At 47.8% G+C, this 25,775-nt stretch overlaps 1 protein-coding gene across 2 annotated transcripts in view; it reads left to right on the forward strand.

Annotated features, from left to right (window-relative positions):
* The window catches only part of NOLC1 (nucleolar and coiled-body phosphoprotein 1), a 149,791-nt gene that overhangs the window by 89,465 nt on the left and 34,551 nt on the right, over positions 1-25,775 (forward strand). For both annotated transcript variants that reach the window (XM_063961382.1, XM_063961381.1), the window contains exons 10-15: positions 5,933-6,070; positions 6,260-6,394; positions 6,545-6,664; positions 6,811-6,930; positions 7,097-7,231; positions 7,397-7,516. In XM_063961382.1, coding sequence (XP_063817452.1) covers positions 5,933-6,070; positions 6,260-6,394; positions 6,545-6,664; positions 6,811-6,930; positions 7,097-7,231; positions 7,397-7,516 — 768 coding nt within the window. The remainder of the gene's footprint in view (positions 1-5,932; positions 6,071-6,259; positions 6,395-6,544; positions 6,665-6,810; positions 6,931-7,096; positions 7,232-7,396; positions 7,517-25,775) is intronic.

A 25,775-nucleotide genomic window follows, 5' to 3' on the forward strand; every position in this document is an offset into this window, starting at 1 on the left:
AGAACTATACTCGTGGCTCCGGATTGGCCAAGAAGGACTTGGTACCCGGAACTTCAAGAGATGCTCACGGAGGACCCGTGGCCTCTACCTCTAAGAAGGGACCTGCTCCATCAAGGACCCTATCTATTCCAAGACTTACCGCGGCTGCGTTTGACGGCAGGGCGGTTGAACGCCGGATCCTGAAGGAAAAAGGCATTCCGGATGAAGTCATCCCTACCCTGATCAAAGCCAGGAAGGATGTAACCGCAAAGCATTATCACCGCATTAGGCGAAAATATGTTGAGTGGTGCGAGGCCAGTAAGGCCCCGATGGAGGAATTTCAACTAGGTCGATTCCTGCATTTCCTGCAAACAGGAGTGTCTATGGGCCTAAAATTGGGGTCCATTAAGGTTCAAATTTCGGCCCTGTCAATTTTCTTCCAGAAAGAACTAGCTTCAGTTCCTGAAGTTCAGACGTTTGTAAAAGGGGTACTGCATATACAGCCTCCTTTTGTGCCTCCAGTGGCACCTTGGGATCTCAATGTAGTTTTAGGGTTCCTAAAGTCACAATGGTTTGAACCACTTGAATCTGTGGAGTTAAAATATCTCACATGGAAAGTGGTCATGCTGTTGGCCCTGGCCTCGGCCAGGCGCGTGTCAGAATTGGCGGCTTTATCCTGTAAAAGCCCTTATCTGATCTTCCATTCAGACAGGGCGGAATTGAGGACTCGTCCTCATTTTCTCCCTAAGGTGGTTTCAGCGTTTCATCTGAACCAACCTATTGTGGTACCTGCGGCTACTAGTGACTTGGAGGACTCCAAGTTGTTGGACATAGTCAGGGCCCTGAAAATATATGTTTCCAGGACGGCTGGAGTCAGAAAATCTGACTTGCTGTTTATCCTGTATGCACCCAACAAGCTGGGTGCTCCTGCTTCTAAGCAGACTATTGCTCGTTGGATTTGTACAATTCAGCTTGCACATTCTGTGGCAGGCCTGCCACAGCCAAAATCTGTAAAAGCCCATTCCACAAGGAAGGTGGGCTCATCTTGGGCGGCTGCCCGAGGGGTCTCGGCTTTACAACTTTGCCGAGCTGCTATTTGGTCAGGGGCAAACACGTTTGCTAAATTCTACAAATTTGATACCATGGCTGAGGAGGACCTGGAGTTCTCTCATTCGGTGCTGCAGAGTCATCCGCACTCTCCCGCCCGTTTGGGAGCTTTGGTATAATCCCCATGGTCCTTACGGAGTTCCCAGCATCCACTAGGACGTCAGAAAATAAGAATTTACTTACCGATAATTCTATTTCTCGTAGTCCGTAGTGGATGCTGGGCGCCCATCCCAAGTGCGGATTGTCTGCAATACTTGTACATAGTTATTGTTAACTAAATCGGGTTATTGTTGTTGTGAGCCATCTATCCAGAGGCTCCTCTGTTATCATGCTGTTAACTGGGTTCAGATCACAGGTTGTACGGTGTGATTGGTGTGGCTGGTATGAGTCTTACCCGGGATTCATAAATCCTTCCTTATTGTGTACGCTCGTCCGAGCACAGTATCCTAACTGAGGCTTGGAGGAGGGTCATAGGGGGAGGAGCCAGTGCACACCAGGTAGTCCTAAAGCTTTACTTTTGTGCCCAGTCTCCTGCGGAGCCGCTATCCCCCATGGTCCTTACGGAGTTCCCAGCATCCACTACGGACTACGAGAAATAGAATTATCGGTAAGTAAATTCTTATTTTTGGTACTTACCAGGTAAATCCTATTCTTTGAATCCATAGGGGGCACTGGACGCCCACCCAGAGCAGTTTTACCTGGTTTGTGGTAAGTTCAGAGGATCTTATGGTAACACACTCTCACCGACTGGTTCAAATTTATCAATTGCTGGTTATGGTGTCAACTGTTTAGTTGTCAGTAACGTTATGTGTCAACTTCGTTGTTGTCCGTTATGTTATATGTAATACTCCATTGTCAACCTCTCTATAGTTCCTGTTCGGCTCAGTAAAAAACACTGAGGTACTCGGGGATATGGAGGGGTGGAGTGTTCTAAATTTAAATATTCAGTGCTGTTTCCTACGGAAGCCGTCCATATCCTAAGAGTACTCCAGTGCCCCCTATGGATTCAAAGAAAAGGATTTACCTGGTAAGTACCAAAATCCTATTTTTTCAGAGGAATGGCTCTTTGGGGTTGAGTTGGATTTCCAAAGTCACTGCTGGGAAATCCACGTTTATCCCCTCTGGGGCCCCGCCCTCTAGGTGTTCCTACCCGGTGCTGTCTGTTCAGTCCTTTTGGTCTAACAGATTTTGTTCTAGGGCCAGAGGTGCCTCTAATGCAAATAGTTACCAGAGGTAAGTCAAAAAGACCTGCAACCGCCGTTTCTCAGGAACAGAGCACCAGGTCTGCTTCCACCAAGTCCTCAGCCTGACGGTGCCCCCCCCCCCCGAGGAAATCTCGAGGTGGGAGCCTGACTGCGTCGCTTCAGCCGCATCTGGGAAAGCTCCTGCCAGGATACCTGGGTAAGGGTCCTCATTTCTCAGGGCTACAAGCTGGAGTTCAACGGTTCTCTTCCCCAACGATTTTTCAAATCAAGCTTACCAGCTTTGGAGGATATGCAGGTTACGTTGCAACAGGTCATCCAATAGTTGGTCTGGTCCAATGTCAGTGTCCCAGTACCGATACCACAACGGGGCATTGGTTGTTACTCCAACCTATTTGTGGTTCCAAAGACGGACGGCTCGGTACGGCCCATTTTGAACCTAAAAGTCCTTGAATCCTTACCTAAAGGTTTTTAAGTTCAAAATTGAATACCTGGGGGCAGTGATTGTGGGTCTGGAAGAACAGGAGTTCCTGGTTTCCCTGAATATCAAGGATGCCTACCTTGATATTCCAATTTGGCCACCTCATAAGGCTTTTGAGGTTTGCCCTACTTGGACGATCACTACCAGTTCCAGGCCCTACCCTTTGGCCTATCCACAGCTCTGAGGGTATTCACGAAGGTGATGGCGGAGATGATGTTCCAACTCCGGGTCCAGGGGGTCACTGTTGCCCTTACCGGGACGATCTTCGAGGCGATCCAATATGGGAGGTTCCGTGACGGAACATTTCAACTGGATCTCCTGAGCATGTGGTCCGGATCACATCTACAGATGCACCGGATGATTCGGCTGTCACCTCAGGCCAGGATTTCCCTCCTGTGGTGGCTGCAGTCCTCCAATCTCCTGGAAGCCCGGATTTTCGGGATTCAGGATTGGACCCTCCTCACGACGGATGCAAGGATGGGGTGCTGTCACCCAGGGGGCGCAGTTCCAGGGCAGGTGGTCAGCCCATGAAGCCCTCCTTCCAAACAACATTCTGGAACTTCGGGCGATCTACAATGCTCTGCTTCAGGCCTCTCCTCTGCTCGCTAATCACGCAATCCAAGTTCAGTCGGAAAACGCCACAACAGTTGCGTACATCAATCGACAAGGAGGGACAAAAAGCAGAGCCTGCATGCGAGAGGTGTCCAAGATACTCCTCTGGCTGGAAAGAAATGCAAGAGCAATGCCCGCAATCTTCATTCCAGGAGTGGACAACTGGGCAGCGGACTTCCTCAGTCGTCACGACCTCCACCCGGGAGAGTGGGAACTCCACACTCGGGTGTTTCAGCAGATCACCCACCTGTGGGGCTGCCCGCAGATGGACTTGATGGCTTCTCGTCTCAACAAGAAGCTTCGCTGGTATTGCTCTTGAACCAGGGACCCCCAGGCGAGGGCAGTGGACGCACTGATGTCGCCTTAGCCTTACCGGCCTGTCTACCTGTTTCCTCCGATTCCGTTGCTCCCAAGGGTGCTCAAGCTATTCTGATTGCCCCGGATTGGCCTCGGAGGGTGTGGTACGTGGATCTTCTGGACATGTCTGTCGAAGACCCTTGGACTCTATCACTAAGAAGCGATCTTCAGCAGGGACCGTTCGTCTACCCGGACTTACGACTTTGTTTGACGGCATGGAGGTTGAGCTGAACATCCTAGCTCGCAAGGGCCTTTCCAAAAAGGTTATTGCTACCATGGTTCAGGCCAGGTAACCTGTGATGGCAAAACACTATCATCATATCTAGAGAAGATGTGCCTCTTGGTACGAGGAACGCACCTATCCACCTGCAGAGTTCCGCTTGAGACGTTTCTTACGTTTCCTGCAGGCTTGTGTGGATAAGGGCTTGTGTCTAGGTTCCATTAAGGTCCAGATTTCAGCTCTCCATTTTCTTCCAGAAGAAACTGGCACTGTTGCTGTAAGTTCAGACCTTCTTGCAAGGGGTACTCCAAATACAACTTCCTTTTGTGCCACCTACGGCGCCCTGGGATTTGAATGTGGTGTTGGAGTTTCTACAGTCCTCCTGGTTTGAGCCTCTGATGACTGTAGAAGACAAGTACCTCACGTGGAAGACAGTGATGTTACTGGCCCTGGCTTCTGCTAGACGTGTCTCAGAATTGGGGGCTTTATCGTGTAAAAGTCCATACTTCGTCTTTTACGAGGACAGAGCGGAGCTCAGGACTAGGCAGCAGTTCCTGCCAAAGGTTGTCTTTGCATTTCACCTGAATCAACATATTGTGGTTCCGTCCAGTTCTGACACTTCTGCTCCTTTGGATGTGGTGCGAGCTTTGAAGATCTGTGTCAAGCGGACAGCTTGGATGCACAGAAGGAGGGTTGTCCTGCTTCGAAGCAGTCCATTGCTCATTGGCTTAGACTTACCATCCAACCGGCCTATGTGTCTGCAGCCTTACCTGTTCTTAAGTCTCTGAAAGCCCACTCTACAAGATCTGTGGGCTCTTCGTAGGCGGCTGCCCGAGGAGTCTCGGCCTTCCAACTATGCCGAGCTGCTACCTGGTCGAGGAAGAACACCTTTGTGAAGTTCTACAGGTTTGAGACCCTGGCCAAACAGGATACCCAGTTTGGGCAGGTGTTGCTGCAGCAGTCTCCGCACATTCCCACCAGTTCTGGAAGCTTTGGGATGTCCCCATCGTACTAAGTTTCCCCAATATACCTTATGGATGCTAGAGAAAATAGGATTTTAAATACGTACCGGTAAATCCTTTTCACATAGTCCATAAGGGATATTGGGCGTCTGCCTCAGTGCGTTTACTTTTCTGCAGGTTCTCGGTTTTGTGGTTACCTGTTCAGCTGTTGCTGTTATTGTTACCAGCCGTAGCTGGTTGTTGTATGTTAGTGATGTGCTGGTGTGTAAATCTCACCACTCTTTGTCATGTTCCTTCTCTCATATATGTCCTTTCTACTTTGGGCACTGTTTTACCTATAACTGCCTGTGGGAGGGGGCATAGAGGGGAGGAGCCAGCACACCCAGTGAAGAAATTTAAAGTGCACCGGCTCCTTTTGACCCCGTCTATACCCCATCGTACGAAGACTCCCCAATATCCCATCGTACGAAGACTCCCCAATATCCCTTACTACGAGAAAAGGATTTACCGGCAGGTAATTAAAATCCTATTTTTGTAAGCGTTCTGTCTAGATCGCTTAGAAATTAAGCACGGATTGCTCAGTCTGTACACCCCATAGTGATGGCTCGCCATCGCCCGCTCAGATCTTCAGCACATGCAGGCAAGATTTAGTTAGATTGCCTAGCATTTGCATAAAGAACACTGGTTAGCACAGATCGCTCAGCACACATCATTGTGTGTGTATAGCGATGTGTAATGAGCGATCTGTGCTAACCTAGATTGCTTGGTACACAGGCACAAGTCGCCCCGTGTGTATGCCCCCTTAGTTTTAACCCATTCCAAAACTGCAATCCCATAGTGGTGTCCCCCAGCCTGCTTTAGAGAAAAGGATTCAAATGTAATTGACTGAAAACCCTATGTTGTACAGTTTCAAGTTATTCGCTGGACATTAATTGCCTGCACTTTAGTAAAAACTGGTTAAATGTGGGTAATCTAAAATTTTAACTATTAGTGTGTTCTTATTTGTTTCCAGACTCAAGTGATGAAGGTGAGAAGACATCTAAGCCAGTAGCAAAAGTAACACCCGGGAAAAGTGCCTCAACTCAGAAAGTGACACCCGCAAAGAATGGCGCACAAGCCAAAAAGGAATCCAGTTCTTCTGACAGCTCTGGTTAGTGAGATTATTTGAAATTAACTAATTAGTTGTTCTAATATAGTTTAAACTTTTTATTGTTTTGAATTAAAATGACCTTTTTTTAAAAAAATAAGTAGAAAACGTACTGATGTACTTTGGTGAAGGTAACAAACTCAGAGTTGTCATAATGCCTACAGATAGAAAAGTGTCACTCTATTTACACAGACTCAAGTGACGATGAAGTTAAGAAGGCTCCAGCCAAGCCTGCAGCAAAAACTACACCTGCAAAGGCTTCTGCAAAAGTGGCCACTTCAAAACCTGCTGCCGCTAAGAAGGATTCCAGCTCCTCTGACAGCGACGGTGAGATGGGGGTTTATGACCACTTCAGTTTAGTAGTATAACGGGACACTCTAGCATTGTTTTAAAGCCACATTTTGTTGGTCTGGAATTGGATAAAAAATTGAGTATATTCTATGTATGCATAAAGTATTTGTTTTATTTCCGCATTAGATTCAAATGACGACGAAAGCAAGAAGACTCCGGCTAAGCCAGCAGCAAAAACTACACCTGCAAAGACTCCTGCAAAACCGGCCACTGCTAAAAAGGCTGCCAGCTCTTCAGACAGCTCCGGTGAGATGGGAGTCTTGGGAAACTAGATGCCAATTGTTTTGTAGTATAGTAGAGACTCTGGAGAGCCTAGCTTCGCTATGGTGCTGCATTTTGTTGCCAGAGTAATGTCTGCATATATCTAAATAATTTCTGTGTTTTCACCCCAGACTCAAGTGACGATAACAGTAAGAAGACTCCGGCTAAGCCAGCAGCCAAATCTACACCTGCAAAGACTCCTGTGAAACCCATTGTAGCTAAAAAGGCTTCTAGCTCTTCTGATAGCTCCGGTGAGTTGAGAATTCAGGAGACAGTTTTTGTATAGTCTGGAAGTACCTCGACAAAGAATCTAGCGTTGTTGTATTGTTACATTATGTATGTTAGTATAAAAAAAATTGGTGAAATATTGAGTAATGTGTATTTAGGCTTAAAACATTTCCATTTCCTTCACCCCAGACTCAAGTGACGATGATAAAAAGAAGACTCCGGCTAAGCCAGCAGCAAAGACAACACCTGCTAAGGCTGCTGCTAAACCGGCCCCTGCAAAACCTGCGACAGCTAAAAAGGCTGCCAGCTCTTCTGACAGCTCTGGTGAGATGGGAATTTAGATTCCAGTTTCCGTATAGTCTGGAAGTGCCTCCCCATAGAATCTAGCAGTGTTTTACTGCTACATTATGTTTGTTGGGATAAACAGTGCTGTAAAATAAAGAATAATTTGTATTTACACTTAAAACCGTTCCATATCCTTCACCCCAGACTCAAGTGACGATGATGGAAAGAAGACTCCGGCCAAGCCAGCAGCAAAGAGTACACCTGCAAAGGCTGCTGCAAAACCTGCCACTGCTAAAAAGGCTGCCAGCTCTTCCGACGACTCTGGTGAGATGGGGTATAATGGTGTTAAATCTGCTTAAGTATAAAATAAGGGTGAACTCCAGGTGTGATAAAGGGAATAGAAACATTTGTTTTACAAATTAAAGATCTTGCTTAAGTGCTCCTTTTCAGCTTTGGCAGCTGAATGATGAAACCTGTAGGGGTGCAGTATCCATTAAGTTCTTGAGCATTATATACTCCTTAACGGTAAAGTCTGTCACTGTGTTGATCGTGGAAACCTTAATATTTCAATTCACAGCTGGTCTGTTTAATGTCCACAATGTTAATTGTTTTAGATAAATGTTTGCTTTTACCTTGAATACCTTTATACATACTCTTATTAATTAGGTCATCTCTAAGGCAGCTTTTTCCCAAAATAAGGAGCTTTGCTACCCTCATAGCAAGGTGCCTCGCTACGCCCGGTACAGGTCACCGTTCCCAGTTGTTGTTGTTCACTTGGATCGTAAAGTACGAAAGTTAAAAAAATTTAAAAAATTGTGAAAAACTCTTTTGTCATGTCGACTAATGCATGTTGACCTAGAGACCGGACACCGATTATTACATAGTTCTTTTTAGCCTCCTTTTTATAGATCCGTGATTTTTTTTGTTTGCTGAAATGAAACCGGTTTCCTTCCTTCAGTCCTCCATAGCAGCCAGTATAATGGGTAACCCTGTTGCTAGGTTAGAGGCAGGCGCGATAACTCTCAGTTACAGTAATATATAATACAGTGCCTCCTCTTCCATGATGTCTCTTCCTGTCTCCTATGTAGGTCATTCAGTGTTTTAGTTTTCTGTAGTGTAGGGCAAACGTGGTCTTAAACGCACCCTAACAGTCCAGGTTAAAGGTTATCCATGCTGGTCACCTGTGCTTCCGTGTGGATCGCTTTAAAACCTGTCCAGTTAGGGTGCCTTGAGAACTGCCTTTGGGTATCAGTGGTGTAGGGGCTTGCTTGCTATTTGGATCCTAGCTTTGCTCCATCTGTAGAGTCAAGCTGTGATGTGAGCAGGCTTACTGAGGAACTCCATTCTGCTGCTTCTGGGAGCATACCTGTTTGTGAAAATGCTAAAAGTGCACTGTGATGTCAGTGCTGCTTGTTTTGCATCAGGTATTCCTGTGTGTGCGTGCTTCATCATGGGGCATCACTTGTATATGGAAGTTGGAGATGGGACTAAGAATATCGCAATAGCATTCCCTGTCCCTAGAAAATTGGGAACGGAGTCAGACGGAAACAACATCTGGAAGCAGAATGGAGTTGGAGACTAACCCCGAACAGCTGGAAAGGACCCACTTGATGTAAGCTTCGACGTAAGAAGTGTTTGGTCTCCGGCGTTTATAGTCATAGCGTGCACTTCTTCCAAACTATTGTAGAGCCAGTGGAGGGGGAAAAAAGAGCGCAAAGTACAGCAATGACTGAATCTAAAAGAAGGGAAGAAAATCAACCCCCAGATCAGTTTGAAGAGCTATTAGCTTGGGTGAATAATAAGAATTTACTCACCGGTAATTCTATTTCTCGTAGTCCGTAGTGGATGCTGGGAACTCCGTAAGGACCATGGGGAATAGACGGCTCCGCAGGAGACTGGGCACATCTAAAGAAAGATTTAGGACTATCTGGTGTGCACTGGCTCCTCCCCCTATGACCCTCCTCCAAGCCTCAGTTAGGACACTGTGCCTGGAAGAGCTGACACAATAAGGAAGGATTTTGAATCTCGGGTAAGACTCATACCAGCCACACCAATCACACCGTATAACTCGTGATAGGAACCGTGGTTAACAGTATGATAACAAAAGGAGCCTCTGAACAGATGGCTCGCAATAACAACCCGATTTGTGCAACAATAACTATACAAGTATTGCAGACAATCCGCACTTGGGATGGGCGCCCAGCATCCACTACGGACTACGAGAAATAGAATTACCGGTGAGTAAATTCTTATTTTCTCTGACGTCCTAGTGGATGCTGGGAACTCCGTAAGGACCATGGGGATTATACCAAAGCTCCCAAACGGGCGGGAGAGTGCGGATGACTCTGTAGCACCGAATGAGAGAACTCCAGGTCCTCCTCAGCCAGGGTATCAAATTTGTAGAATTTTGCAAACGTGTTTGCCACTGACCAAGTAGCAGCTCGGCAAAGTTGTAAAGCCGAGACCCCTCGGGCAGCCGCCCAAGATGAGCCCACCTTCCTTGTGGAATGGGCTTTTACAGATTTAGGCTGCGGTAGTCCCACCGCAGAATGCGCCAGCTGAATAGTGCTACAAATCCAGCGCGATAGTCTGCTTAGAAGCAGGAGCACCCAGTTTGTTGGGTGCATACAGGATAAACAGCGAGTCAGATTTCCTGACTCCAGCCGTCCTGGAAACATAAATTTTCAGGGCCCTGACTACGTCCAGTAACTTGGAATCCTCCAAGTTCCCAGTAGCCGCAGGCACCACAATAGGCTGGTTCAAGTGAAACGCTGATACCACCTTCGGGAGAAACTGAGGACGAGTCCTCAACTCTGCCCTATCCATATGGAAAATCAGATAAGGGCTTTTATAGGACAAAGCCGCCAATTCTGACACACGCCTGGCCGAAGCCAGGGCCAACAGCATGACCACTGTCCACGTGAGATATTTCAAATCCACAGTCTTAAGTGGTTCAAACCAATGTGATTTCAGGAACTCCAAAACCACATTGAGATCCCAAGGTGCCACTGGGGGCACAAAAGGAGGCTGAACATGCAGAACTCCTTTGACAAACGTCTGAACTTCAGGCAGTGAAGCCAGTTCTTTCTGGAAGATAATAGACAGGGCCGAAATCTGGACCTTAATGGACCCCAATTTGAGGCCCAACGTCACCCCTGCTTGCAGGAAATGCAGGAATCGACCCAGTTGAAATTCCTCCGTTGGGGCCTTCCTGGCTTCACACCAAGCAACATATTTTCGCCAAATGCGGCGATAATGTTTTGCGGTGACATCCTTCCTGGCCTTGATCAGGGTAAGGATGACTTCCTCCGGAATGCCCTTTTCCTTCAGGATCCGGTGTTCAACCGCCATGCCGTCAAACGCAGCCGCGGTAAGTCTTGGAACAGACAGGGCCCCTGCTGCAGCAGGTCCTGTCTGAGCGGCAGAGGCCAAGGGTCCTCTGAAAGCATCTCTTGAAGTTCCGGGTACCAAGCTGCTCTTGGCCAATCCGGAACCACGAGTATAGTTTTCACTCCTCGCCTTCGTATTATTCTCAGTACCTTGGGAATGAGAGGCAGAGGAGGAAACACATAAACCGACTGGTACACCCACGGTGTTACTAGAGCGTCCACAGCGATCCCCTGAGGGTCCCTTGACCTGGCGCAATATCTTTTTAGCTTTTTGTTGAGGCGGGACGCCATCATGTCCACCTGTGGTCTTTCCCACCGGTTTACCAGCATTTGGAAGACTTCTGGATGAAGTCCCCATTCTCCCGGGTGGAGGTCGTGCCTGCTGAGGAAGTCTGCTTCCCAGTTGTCCACTCCCGGAATGAACACTGCTGTCAGTGCTAACACATGATTTTCCGCCCATCGGAGAATCCTTGTGGCTTCTGCCATTGCCCTCCTGCTTCTTGTGCCGCCCTGTCTGTTTACATGGGCGACCGCCGTGATGATGTCTGATTGGATCAGTACCGGCTGGTTCTGAAGCAGGGGCCTTGCTTGGCTTAGGGCATTGTAAATGGCCCTTAGCTCCAGAATATTTATGTGAAGCGAAATCTCCTGATTTGACCACAGTCCTTGGAAATTTCTTCCCTGTGTGACTGCCCCCCAGCCCCGAAGGCTGGCATCCGTGGTCACCAGGACCCAGTCCTGTATTCCGAATCTGTGGCCCTCTAGTAGATGAGCCCTCTGCAGCCACCACAGCAGCGACACCCTGGTCCTTGCCGACAGGGTTATCCGCTGTTGCATCTGGAGATGGGACCCGGACCATTTGTCCAACAGGTCCCACTGGAAAGTCCTTGCGTGGAACCTTCCGAATGGAATTGCTTCGTACGAAGCTACCATTTTTCCCAGGACTCGTGTGCATTGATGTACCAACACCTGTCCCGGTTTTAGGAGGTCTCTGACTAGAGATGACAACTCCTTGGCTTTTTCCACTGGAAGAAACACTCTTCTGGTCTGTGTCCAGAATCATTCCCAGGAACAGAAGACGTGTCGTCTGGACCAGCTGTGACTTTGGAATATTGAGAATCCAGCCGTGCTGTTGTAGCACTTCCTGAAAAAGTGCTACCCCCACTACCAACTGTTCATTGGACCTCGCCTTTATCAGGAGATCGTCCAAGTACGGGATAATTAAAACTCCCTTCTTGCGAAGGAGTATCATCATTTTGGCCATTACCTTGGTAAAGACCCTCGGTGCCGTGGATAACCCAACGGCAGCGTCCGGAACTGATAGTGACAGTCCTGTACCACAAATCTGAGGTACTCCTGGTGAGGAGGGTAAATGGGGACATGCAGGTACGCATCCTTGATGTCCAGGGAGACCCTGTAATCCCCCTCGTCCAGGCTTGCAATAACCGCCCTGAGCGATTCCATCTTGAACTTGAGCCTTTTTGATATAAGTGTTCAAGGATTTTAAATTTAAGATGGGTCTCACCGAACCTTCCGGTTTCGGTACCACAAACATTGTGGAATAGTAACCCTTTCCTTGCTGAAGGAGGGGTACCTTGACAATCACTTGCTGTGAATACAGCTTTTGGATAGCCACCAACACTGCCTCCCTGGCAGAGGTAGTTGCTGGTAAGGCAGATTTTAGAAAACGGCGGGGGGGGGGACGTCTCGAATTCCAGCCTGTACCCCTGAGATACTACTTGAAGGGTCCAGGGATCCACCTGTGAGAGAGCCCACTGTGTGCTGAAATTTCTGAGACGGGCCCCACCGTACCCGGGTCCGCCTGTGAAGCCCCAGCGTCATGCTGTGGACTTACCGGAGGCGGGGGAGGACTTTTGCTCTTGGGAACTGGCTGTATGCTGCAGCTTTTTCCCTCTACCTTTGCCTCTCGGCAGAAAGGATGCGCCTCGAGCCCTCTTGTGTTTTTGGGGCCGAAAGGACTGTACTTGATAATACCGTGCTTTCTTTTCTGGCGGCAATGGACATTGCGCTTATTTTTGATGCCAGCCGGCAAATATCCCTCTGTGCATCACGCATGTATAAGACAGCGTCTTTTATATGCTCTACTGTCAGCAAAATATTGTCCCTATCCAGGGTATCAATATTATCCGACAGGGAATCTGACCACGCAGCAGCAGCACTGCACATCCATGCTGATGCAAACGCTGGTCGCAATATAATGCCCGTGTGTGTATATATAGCTTTTAGGGTAGCCTCCTGCTTTCTATCAGCAGGATCCTTTAGGGCGGCCGTATCCGGAGACGGTAGTGCCACCTGTTTTGATAAACGTGTAAGTGCTTTATCTACCCTAGGGGATGTTTCCCAACGTGACCTATCCTCTGGCGGGAAAGGGAACGCTGCCAATAACCGTTTAGAAATTATCAATTTCTTATTGGGGGAAGTCCAGGCTTCCTCACACACCTCATTTAATTCCTCAGATGCAGGAAAAACTACTGGTAGTTTTTTCTCACCGAACATAATACCCTTTTTTGTGGTACCTGGGGTACTATCAGAAATGTGTAATACATTTTTCATTGCCTCAATCATGTAACGGGTGGACCTATTGGAGGGTACACTAGTCTCATCGACGTCGACACTGGAGTCTGTATCCGTGTCGACATCTGTGTCTGTCATCTGAGGTAGCGGGCGTTTTAAAGCCCCTGATGACATTTGAGACGCTGGAACAGTCACAAGCTGAGTAGCCGGCTGTCCTATGTCGTCAAACCTTTTATGTAAGGAGCTGACACTGTCACGTAATTCCTTCCATAAGTCCATCCACACAGGTGTCGACCCCTCAGGGGGTGACAACACATTTACAGGCATTTGCTCTGCCTCCACATCATCTTCCTCATCATACATGTCGACACAGCGGTACCGACACACAGCACACACACAGGGAATGCTCTGACAGAGGACAGGACCCCACAAAGCCCTTTGGGGAGACAGAGGGAGAGTATGCCAGCACACACCAGAGCGCTATATACCACAGGGATATCACCTATAAAGAGTGTTTTCCCCTTATAGCTGCATATATATATTATACTGCGCCTAAATTTGTGCCCCCCCCCCCCCCCCCCCCCCCCTCTCTTTTTTACCCTTTCTGTAGTGCAGGACTGCAGGGGAGAGCCAGGGAGCGATCCTTCCAGCGGAGCTGTGAGGGAAAATGGCGCCAGTGTGCTGAGGGAGATGGCTCCGCCCCTTTTTCGGCGGCCTAATATACACCTATATAGCCTCTGGGGCTATATATGGTGTCAGTTTGCCAGCCAAGATGTTATTTATTGCTGCTCAGGGCGCCCCCCCCCCAGCGCCCTGCACCCATCAGTGACCGCAGTGTGTGGTGTGCATGAGGAGCAATGGCGCACAGCTGCAGTGCTGTGCGCTACCTTGGAGAAGACAGAAGTCTTCAGCCGCCGATTTTCCGGACCTTCTTGCTTCTGGCTCTGTAAGGGGGACGGCGGCGCGGCTCCGGGAACGGACGACGAGGTCGGGTCCTGTGTGCGATCCCTCTGGAGCTAATGGTGTCCAGTAGCCTAAGAAGCCCAAGCTACCACCACTTAGGTAGGTTCGCTTCTTCTCCCCTTAGTCCCTCGGTGCAGTGAGCCTGTTGCCAGCAGGTCTCACTGTAAAATAAAAAACCTAAATTATACTTTCTTTCTAGGAGCTCAGGAGAGCCCCTAGTGTGCATCCAGCTCAGCCGGGCACAGAAATCTAACTGAGGCTTGGAGGAGGGTCATAGGGGGAGGAGCCAGTGCACACCAGATAGTCCTAAATCTTTCTTTAGATGTGCCCAGTCTCCTGCGGTGCCGTCTATTCCCCATGGTCCTTATGGAGTTCCCAGCATCCACTAGGACGTCAGAGAAACTTTGTTACGGAGGATAACCTTTAGTCTAGACCAGCAAGTTTGTATATGGATAGATGTTCCCTGTCAGGATAAGGAGGGGGGGCGGCATGTATCTAGTAATGAATGTGGGTAAATAAAAGAATACCTAGAAAGTTTAATCTGTAACTTCTTCAAAACTGTATCCACAAGTAATGGATGCAGGTAGAAAAGAGTCTAATTCCAAAAGTCTAGGATGCCTGTATCTAAGTAGTGCGATAATGGAGTTCATTCACTATTGTAGATGCACCCATGCCTTGCATGTCTGATAGAATCACAATTCTCCTCATCAAAGGACCCCACAATGACTATGTTCCGAGTCTGTTTCTTCTAAGACTGGTAAGGGTCAGAATTGCACAACGAGCAGACTTGTATACCTATTAAATATCAACAGGTTTTAGATATCCTAAGTAATCGATGCAAGATAGTTCCATCAGTACCCCAAAGGAAATATTTTTGTACAGTCCAAGACTCTGTCAAGCTCGGCAAAGACAAGAGACCGCCGGTCACAATACTGATGCCGTGATCCCGCCCCCTAACAATTTCGATAGTCTGCATGCCAACTAATAGGGACTATTCCCACTCGTGGGTGTCCACGACACCCATAGAGTGGGAACTCGCCACCGAACCCGCAGCATGGCGAGTGCAGCAAGCCCGCAAGGGGCTTTGTTGTGCTCACCCCCTTGCCAGGCATCTGACATCTGTATGGTCAACAGCGGTCTCCTGACCAACGGTCACACATACCCAAACCATCCTCCACCCTCTACAGGCTTTAATGAAAAAAGAGGAAATGCACATGCACAATCTAAATACTAAACACCGCTTATCTGAATTATTATAATAAACTTTGCAATATAATTATAGCGTAAAATTGAGGTGCTTAGCATAATTTGCCAAAAATAAGGGTCCACTAACCGAGACCAGGTGACCTTATCTGGTGGGTCCCTAACATTCCTAATGTTCGAGGCCAGAGCACGAGGCCCCACACCAGCACAAGCGAACCGCCCCAAGGCATCACACTAGTGAGAGGTAGCAGTGTAAGTGTTAAAAGGTGTTACATTAGTAAGAAGCAGCAGCTATGTATTGAGATTGTTACATAGGTAAGAGGTAACAATTAGGGTCTTAAAGTGTTACATTGGTAAAAAAATACAATTCAGCTGCTAAAAAAAAAGCACTAGAGTAAGTGTTACAATATGATGATCCAAAGTAGCCAGACCACACCAACCCAGGGAGCCCCATGCCCGAAACTCATCTCTAAAATTTACAAATTACATACATTTTATAATTTTACTGCTACCTCACACTAGAGTGATAACTTGGCACAGTTGGGTTATTTTGGCCTGGGGGTCCTATAATCTCTGGATCCAATGTAGATAAAGTCCTTTCTGGTGCAGGTTCCCCCAATTAAAGGGTCTATGATATTTCTTTACAAAAAAAACCATATTTACTGGGGATTCATCATCGATCATAACTGCAGTCACATCTGTTTCTTAAAAGGTGCCAATCGAATACAGCAAACATCGATACTACATAAACTTTTTTGTGTGTTTTCCGGTATTGCTACCTGCGGCTTCAGACATTTTCTGCCTAAAATTTTTCTTATTATTGAAATTCCAAATCTTGGTGTAAAAAAACACATTTTATTCCCTGCGGAATGGCAGCATTTACAAGGCTTCCTGTGGCAACACACAAGAATGCAAAATTACCCAGATTCCTCTCTCTGTATCCACTTCCTCTGTGCCTCAGATTTTGTGCATTGAAGGTCCCATGGAAGTTTCAGCTAGCCTAGGTCTTCCCTCCTTTTCATTTAATCTCTGGCATGGCATGAAATATTAAAAAAGAGAGGAGGTAGGAATATTTCTATTCTATATCCACTAGGGGTCACTGGAGTACTCTTGGGATATGGAACTGGCGTTAGCAGGGATAGGCACATTTAAATTTCTCTATCGTCCTAGTGGATGCTGGGGTTCCTGAAAGGACCATGGGGAATAGCGGCTCCGCAGGAGACAGGGCACAAAAGTAAAGCTTTCCGATCAGGTGGTGTGCACTGGCTCCTCCCCCTATGACCCTCCTCCAAGCCAGTTAGATTTTTGTGCCCGGCCGAGAAGGGTGCAATCTAGGTGGCTCTCCTAAAGAGCTGCTTAGAGAAAGTTTAGCTTAGGTTTTTTATTTTACAGTGAGTCCTGCTGGCAACAGGATCACTGCAACGAGGGACTTAGGGGAGAAGAAGTGAACTCACCTGCGTGCAGGATGGATTGGCTTCTTGGCTACTGGACATCAGCTCCAGAGGGACGATCACAGGTACAGCCTGGATGGTCACCGGAGCCTCGCCGCCGGCCCCCTTGCAGATGCTGAAACATGAAGAGGTCCAGAATCGGCGGCAGAAGACTCCTCAGTCTTCTAAAGGTAGCGCACAGCACTGCAGCTGTGCGCCATTTTCCTCTCAGCACACTTCACACGGCAGTCACTGAGGGTGCAGGGCGCTGGGAGGGGAGCGCCCTGGGAGGCAAATGAAAACCTATTTGGCTAAAAAATACCTCACATATAGCCTCCGGGGCTATATGGAGATATTTAACCCCTGCCTGAATACACTAAAGAGCGGGAGACGAGCCCGCCGGAAAAGGGGCGGGGCCTATCTCCTCAGCACACAGCGCCATTTTCCTTACACAGCTCCGCTGGTCAGGACGGCTCCCAGATCTCTCCCCTGCACTGCACTACAGAAACAGGGTAAAACAAGAGAGGGGGGGCAAAATAGTGGCAAAAATTATATTATAAAAGCAGCTATACAGGGAGCACTTATTATAAGGCTATCCCTGTCATATATAGCGCTTTTGGTGTGTGCTGGCAAACTCTCCCTCTGTCTCCCCAAAGGGCTAGTGGGGTCCTGTCTTCGTTAAGAGCATTCCCTGTGTGTCGGTACGTGTGTGTCGACATGTATGAGGACGATATTGGTGTGGAGGCGGAGCAATTGCCTGTAATGGTGATGTCACTCTCTAGGGAGTCGACACCGGAATGGATGGCTTATTTAGGAAATTACGTGATAATGTCAACACGCTGCAAGGTCGGTTGACGACATGAGACGGCCGACAAACAATTAGTACCGGTCCAGACGTCTCAAAAACACCGTCAGGGGTTTTTAAAACGCCCGTTTACTTTAGTCGGTCGACACAGACACAGACAGGGACACTGAATCCAGTGTCGACGGTGAATAAACAAACGTATTCCTTATTAGGGCCACACGTTAAAGGCAATGAAGGAGGTGTTACATATTTCTGATACTACAAGTACCACAAAAGAGGGTATTATGTGGGATGTGAAAAAACTACCGTAGTTTTTCCTGAATCAGATAAATTAAATAAAGTGTGTGATGATGCGTGGGTTCCCCCCGATAGAAAATTATGGGCGGTATACCCTTTCCCGCCAGAAGTTAGGGCGCGTTGGGAAACACCCCTTAGGATGGATAAGGCGCTCACACGCTTATCAAAACAAGTGGCGGTACCGTCTATAGATAGGGCCGTCCTCAAGGACCAGCTGACAGGAGGCTGGAAAATATCATAAAAAGTATATACACACATACTGGTGTTCTACTGCGACCAGCGATCGCCTCAGCCTGGATGTGCAGAGCTGGGTGGCTTGGTCGGATTCCCTGACTAAAAATATTGATACCCTTGACAGGGACAGTATTTTATTGACTATAGAGCATTTAAAGGATGCATTTCTATATATGCGAGATGCACAGAGGGATATTTGCACTCTGGCATCAAGAGTAAATGCGATGTCCATATCTGCCAGAAGATGTTATGGACACGACAGTGGTCAGGTGATGCAGATTCCAAACGGCACAAAGGTGTATTGCCGTATAAAGGAAGAGGAGTTATTTGGGGTCGGTCCATCGGACCTGGTGGCCACGGCAACTGCTGGAAAATCCGCCGTTTTTACCCTAAGTCACATCTCTGCAGAAAAAGACACCGTCTTTTCAGCCTCAGTCCTTTCGTCCCTATAAGATCATATCTGCCCAGGGATAGAGGAAAGGGAAGAAGACTGCAGCAGGCAGCCCATTCCCAGGAACAGAAGCGTTCCACCGCTTCTGACAAGTTCTCAGCATGGCGCTGAGACCGTACAGGACCCCTGGATCCTACAAGTAGTATCCCAGGGGTACAGATTGGAATGTCGAGACGTTTCCCCTTCGCAGGCTCCTGAAGTCTGCTTTACCAAGGTCTCCCTCCGACAAGGAGGCAGTATGGGAAAAAAATTCACAAGCTGTATTCCAGCAGGTGATAATTAAATTACCCCTCCTACTACAAGAAAAGGGGTATTATTCCACACTATATTGTGGTACTGAAGCCAGAAGGCTAGGTGAGACTTATTCTAAAAAAATTTTTTTGAACACTTACAAAGGTTCAAATCAAGATGGAGTCACTCAGAGCAGTGATAACGAACCAGGAAGAAGGGGACTATATAGTGTCCCGGGACATCAGGGATGCTTACCTCTATGTCCCAAATTTGCCCTTCTCACTAAGGGTACCTCAGGTTCGTGGTGCAGAACTGTCACTATCAGTTTCAGACGCTGCCGTTTGGATTGTCCACGGCACCCCGGGTCTTTACCAAGGTAATGGCCGAAATAATGATTCTTCTTCGAAGAAAAGGCGTCTTAATTATCCCTTACTTGGACGATCTCCTGATAAGGGCATAGTCCAGGGAACAGTTGGAGGTCGGAGTAGCACTATCTCGGATACTGCTACAACAGCACGGGTGGATTCTAAATATTCCAAAATCGCAGCTGATCCCGACGACACGTCTGCTGTGCCTAGGGATGATTCTGGACACAGTCCAGAAAAAGGTGTTTCTCCCGGAAGAGAAAGCCAGGGAGTTATCCGAGCTAGTCAGGAACCTCCTAAAAACAGTGCATCATTGCACAAGGATCCTGGTAAAAATGGTGGCTTCCTACGAAGCAATTCCATTCGGCAGATTTCACGCAAGAACTTTTCAGTGGGATCTGCTGGACAAATGGTCCGGATCGCATCTTCAGATGCATCAGCGGATAACCCTATATCCAAGGACAAGGGTGTCTCTCCTGTGGTGGTTATAGAGTGCTCATCTTCTAGAGGGCCGCAGATTCGGCATTCAGGATTGGATGCTGGTGACCACGGAGCCCAGCCCGAGAGGCTGGGGAGCAGTCACACAAGGAAAAAATTTCCAGGGAGTGTGATCAAGTCTGGAGACTTTTCTCCACATAAATATACTGGAGCTAAGGGTAAATTTATAATGCTCTAAGCTTTGCAAGACCTCTGCTTCAAGGTCAGCCGGTATTGATCCAGTGGGAAAAACATCACGGCAGTCGCCCACGTAAACAGACAGGGCGACACAAGAAGCAGGAGGGCAATGGCAAAAACTGCAAGGACTTTTCGCTGGGCGGAAAATCATGTGATAGCACTGTCAGCAGTGTTTCATCCCGGGAATGGAAACTGGGAAGCAGACTTCCTCAGCAGGCACGACCTCCACCCGGGAGAGTGGAAACTTCATCGGGAAGTTTTTTCCACATGATTGTAAACCGTTGGGAAATACCAAAGGTGGACATGATGGCGTCCCGTCTGAACAAAAAACGGGACAGGTATTGCGGCTTGTCAAGAGACCCTCAGGCAATAGCTGTGGACGTTCTGGTAACACCGTGGGTGTACCAGTCGGTGTATGTGTTCCCTCCTCTGCTTCTCATACCTAAGGTGCTGAGAATTATAAGACGTAGAGGAGTAAGAACTATACTCATGGCTCCGGATTGGCCAAGAAGGACTTGGTACCCGGAACTTCAAGAGATGCTTACAGAGGTCTTATGGCCTCTGCCGCTAAGAAGGGACTTGCTTCAGCAAGTACCATGTCTGTTCCAAGACTTACCGCAGCTGCGTTTGTCGGCATGGCGGTGGAAAGCCGGATCCTAAGGGAAAAAGGCATTCCGGAAGAGGTCATTCCTACCCTGGTCAAAGCCAGAAAGGAGGTGACCGCACAACATTATCACCACATGTGGCGAAAATATGTTGCGTGGTGTGAGGCCAGGAAGGCCCCACAAAGAAATTTCAACTCGGTCGTTTCCTGTATTTCCTGCAAACAGGAGTGTCTATGGGCTTCAACTTGGGGTCCATTAAGGTTCAAATTTCGGCCCTGTCGATTTTCTTCCAGAAAGAATTGGCTTCAGTTCCTGAAGTCCAGAAGTTTGTCAAGGGAGTATTGCATATACAACCCCCTTTTGTGCCTCCAGTGGCACTGTGGGATCTCAACGTAGTTCTGGGATTCCTCAAATCACATTGGTTTAAAACCAGTCAAATCTGTGGATTTGAAGCATCTCACATGAAAAGTGACCATGCTCTTGGCCCTGGCCTGGACCAGGCGAGTGTCAAATTGGTGTTTTTTTTCTCAAAAAAGCCCATATCTGTTTGTCCATTCGGACAGGGCAGAGCTGCGGACTCGTCCCCAGTTCTCTCCCTAAGGTGGTGTCAGTGTTTCACCTGAACCAGCTTATTGTGGTGCCTTGCACCTACTAGGGACTTGGAGGACTCCAAGTTGCTAGATGTTGTCAGGGCCCTGAAAATATGTTCCAGGACGGCTGGAGTCAGGAAAACTGACTTGCTGTTATCCTGTATGCACCCAACAAACTGGGTGCTCTTGCTTCTAAGCAGACTATTGCTAGTTGGATGTGTAATACAATTCAGCTTGCACATTCTGTGGCAGGCCTGCCACAGCCAAAATATGTAAATGCCCATTCCACAAGGAAGGTGGGCTCATCTTGGGCGGCTGCCCGAGGGGTCTCGGCTTTACAACTTTGCCGAGCAGCTACTTGGTCAGGGGCAAACACGTTTGCTAAATTCTACAAATTTGATACCCTGGCTAAGGAGGACCTGGAGTTCTCTCATTCGGTGCTGCAGAGTCATCCGCACTCTCCCGCCCGTTTGGGAGCTTTGGTATAATCCCCATGGTCCTTTCAGGAACCCCAGCATCCACTAGGACGATAGAGAAAATAAGAATTTACTTACCGATAATTCTATTTCTCGGAGTCCGTAGTGGATGCTGGGCGCCCATCCCAAGTGCGGATTATCTGCAATACTTGTACATAGTTACAAAAATCGGGTTATTATTGTTGTGAGCCATCTTTTCAGAGGCTCCGCTGTTATCATACTGTTAACTGGGTTTAGATCACAAGTTGTACGGTGTGATTGGTGTGGCTGGTATGAGTCTTACCCGGGATTCAAAATTCCTCCCTTATTGTGTACGCTCGTCCGGGCACAGTACCTAACTGGCTTGGAGGAGGGTCATAGGGGGAGGAGCCAGTGCACACCACCTGATCGGAAAGCTTTACTTTTTTGCCCTGTCTCCTGCGGAGCCGCTATTCCCCATGGTCCTTTCAGGAACCCCAGCATCCACTACGGACTCCGAGAAATAGAATTATCGGTAAGTAAATTCTTATTATTTAAATTAGTAACCCTCTTTCCCCCTCCATACTCCCTAGATGCTTCAGTGTTTTTTGTGCCTCACCAGGGAAAGGCACGTTCTGGACTCGGCTCCAGGCTTTGTTTGTTTTTTCTAAACCTTTTTTTCTTTTTACAAGGACACAGCCCTTTCCCAGCTTACTAAGAAGCGTGGGTCCGGGACTCTGTGTGTGCTGCTAGCAGCACTAAACGGCTTGTTTGCGCTTAAGTGAAAAGCACCGCCATAGACCATATAGACAGCCTTGGCTGCAAGGAGCAAGTCTGTGCGTAGAAAAGCCCTGTCTGCATCCAGACCCCACCAGTGGTGCAAAAGGTATATGGCAGAGGTTCTCAAACTCGGTCCTCGGGGGCACACACAGTGCATGTTTTGCAGGTAACCCAGCAGGTGCACAGGTGTATTAATTACTCACTGACACGTTTTAAAAGGTCCACAGGTGGAGCTAATTATTTCACTTGCGATTCTGTGAGGAGACCTGCAAAACATGCACTGTGTGTGCCCCCCGAGGACCGAGTTTGAGAACCTCTGGTATATGGGGTGTATATAACCGGGAGGGGGGAGTTAATGCTGGGCTGCCTCACATCCTGCTATGTAAGGGACGCTGCCACTGCTTAGCACTGCTACCCAGTGCCGGCTTCCTTCTCCCCAGCTATGTGAGAGACGCGGCCACCATTTACTGCTGCAGGCCAGTGCCCGGCTACCTTCTCCTGAGCTACGTATGAGACACGGCCACCGCTTACTACCGCTGGCCAGCGCCCGGTTTCCTTCTCCCCGGTTAACTAGGTGCGTCTTGCTATGAGACCCGCTGCAGCCGCTTAGTGTGATACGTTGCTCCCTGCGTCTGGCTTCCTTCTCACCAGCCGGGGCGTCCTGCGCTCAGCAGGACAGCCACGGCTCACTGCAACGCAACAAGCGGTGTGGGGAGGTATAATGGCAGCCCCAGTCCAGAGGTTCCCTCACATAAGGGGACAGCCAGGGACAGTGTGCTTACTATTAATATGTAGACGTGTTTGCATTATCTCAGAAGCAGAACAGGCTCTTAAGCATATGCTCAATGTATATGGCTGTATTGGTGTATTTTAAAATAAAAAAATAAAAAGCACATGGTGTGGACACCATTTTCTAATGACTTCCTGCTTTTTCCTGTAGGAATTTGGTGTCTGTCCTACAACACACAGCCACTGGAGGGGGCAGGGGTGTTAGTAGGAATTTCAGTGAAGCACAAATTTAACAGAACTTAGTGTGTACCAAGTGTGGTGCACTCTTATACACACTTCAGTTTTTTTACTGAGTCATGAGTCCTTGTGTTTCACTGTATTACTGTCTGTGTGCATGATGACTGGAAAAACTAATGCAAAATCAAAGAAGCTTGTCTGCGATAACTGTGATAAGGTGTTACGTGATGGCACTTCCACTTGCACACTGTGTCTTGCAAACACGGGTACAAATAAGGACCTCTGCCCTGATCCTCCTTGGGCGATGATGGCAGGTGTGATGGCTGATTTGAAGTCAGAGTTGTCCACTGCATGGAAAGAACGTGAGGCGGCTAAGTCTGATTCAAGGTTAATGCCGTCTGAGCAGCCAAAGTAGGCTCAGGATATTTCTAGAACTTTGCAGGTGTTACAAAATTCTAAAAATGGTTCAATTCCTAAGAGTAGTCATAGTAAATTATGAGACAGACTGTTTCCTCTGTTACATTCTGACGATTCAATGCCAGACCTGATATCTCAGAAAGAAGAGGAGGAAGGTGAATTGGGCCAGGAGTCGGATATTGAGGTCACTGATAGCCCAAGCATTGATGATCTCATCAGGGCAGTACGCCAGGTGCTAGATTTCACTGAGACAGAGGAACCTCTGTCAAAAGAAGAGCTTTTAGTTGTTAAGAAAAAATGGTGACTGTTTTTCCTTATTCAGATTCTATTAATAAGCAGTTGACGGAAGCATGGCAAAATCCAGATAAACCTTTTTCTATGCCAAAGAGGTTTGTCTTAACTACCTGTTCCCACAGTCTATGACAACTAAATGGGAAGATTTGTCACCGGTGGACTCCTCAGTTTCAAAACTGTCAAAGAAGTTAACCATTCCAGTCCCAGCTGTAACCACGCTTAAAGACCCGTCAAAGCGTAAACTCGAAGTTATGCTAAAGTCCATGTATACAGCAGCAGGGGTGTTGCTTAGACCTGCTTTAGTTGGAGTTCGGGTTAACAAGGCTGTAGTTACATGGGCGAAACAGCTCAGGCTAGGCCTACAACATGGTCTTCCCTCAGACCAGCCTATACTTCTTACCGATCACATTTGTGAATTGGCTGAGTATTTGGGTACGGCATCTGTGGATGTCGGACAAGTTAGTTCTCGGATTTCAGCTTTTATAATTGCGGCCTGACGGGCGCTATGGTTGCGGTCTTGGAAAGCCGAGGCTGAGTCGGAACAAGGAATAGAGACGTTTCCTTATACTGGCAATATGTTATTTGGTTCTGAATTGGACAAATGGATTCTCAGGCTACAGGGGGAATAACTGTTCCTACCATAGCTCGCATCAGTTTCTAAAAAAAAGTAAGCTAAACCAGCATTCAGATCTTTTAGACCTCAGTCCTTTCGAGGCCGTGCTCGAGGAACAACCGTACAGAGTAGACGTAGAGGACTTGGTTTTCAACAATTCACTAACTATCGTCAAGAAACAAAACCAGTGGCATGACGGGCTTCCAGCACTTCTCGATTCTTCAGTTGTGGGAGCACGCATTCAAACGTTTCACCTGGCGTGGTTTCAGACATCCACAGATGGGTGGATCTGCAATTTAGTGTGCAAGAGTTACAAAAAAGAGTTCGATTGTCTACCACCAATACGATTTTTCAAGACAGGCTTACCTGTGTCAGAAGACAAGACTGTTCTGCAGATCGCTTTTCAGTCTCTCGTAGATTCAGCAGTTTTGATTTAGGTACCAGTTCACCAACAGGGTCAAGGTTATTATTCCTTCTTGTAGTACCAAAGCCGGACGACTCGGTCAGAACGATTATTGAACCTAAAGGGGCTCAATCAGTACATCACTTACTACAGATTCAAGATGGAATCGCAGCGGTCAGTGATTTTAGGTTTAAAACCACAGGAATTCATGATTTCACTGGATCTCAGGGATGCATACTTACACATTCCAATTTGTCCGCCACACTATAGGCGTACTTAAGGTTTGCAGTACAACGGAACCATTATCAATTTCAGGCACTACCGTTTGGCCTCTCATCAGCGCCTCGGGTATTCACAAAAGCGATGTCTGTGATTACTCATCTCAGATCCCTGGTAGTGATACTGGTTCCGTACTCGGACGACTTACTCATCAAGGCTTTGTATCAACAGATACTCCTTCAAAATGCCTTACTAACGTACAGGGTCCTAGTTCAGCACGGTTGGATTGTCGGCTTCAAAAAATCAAGCCTTGTCCCGTCTCAACAAATTCAATTTCTGGGAATGATTCTGGATACGGTAGATCAACGAATTTACCTGCCAGAGATGAAAGCACAAAGTATTCGTCATCTGGTACATTTAGTGCTCAAACCACGGACAGTCTCGGTGCACTTGTGCATTCAGTAGCATACATCAACAAACAAGGAGGGTCTTGAAGTCGCATGGCCTTGAGAGAAGTTGCTCGAATCCTGGATTGGACTGAGCATCACCAAGTGATATTATCAACAGTGTTCATTCCAGGAGTGGACAATTGGGAAGCATATTATCTCAGTTGTCAGGATTTTCATCCAGGAGAATGGGCTTTACATCCAGAAGTGTTGCAAATGTTAGTTCAGCGGTGGGGTT

This window comes from Pseudophryne corroboree, chromosome 3 (assembly GCF_028390025.1).
Source record: "Pseudophryne corroboree isolate aPseCor3 chromosome 3, aPseCor3.hap2, whole genome shotgun sequence".
Taxonomy (NCBI): Eukaryota; Metazoa; Chordata; class Amphibia; order Anura; family Myobatrachidae; genus Pseudophryne; species Pseudophryne corroboree.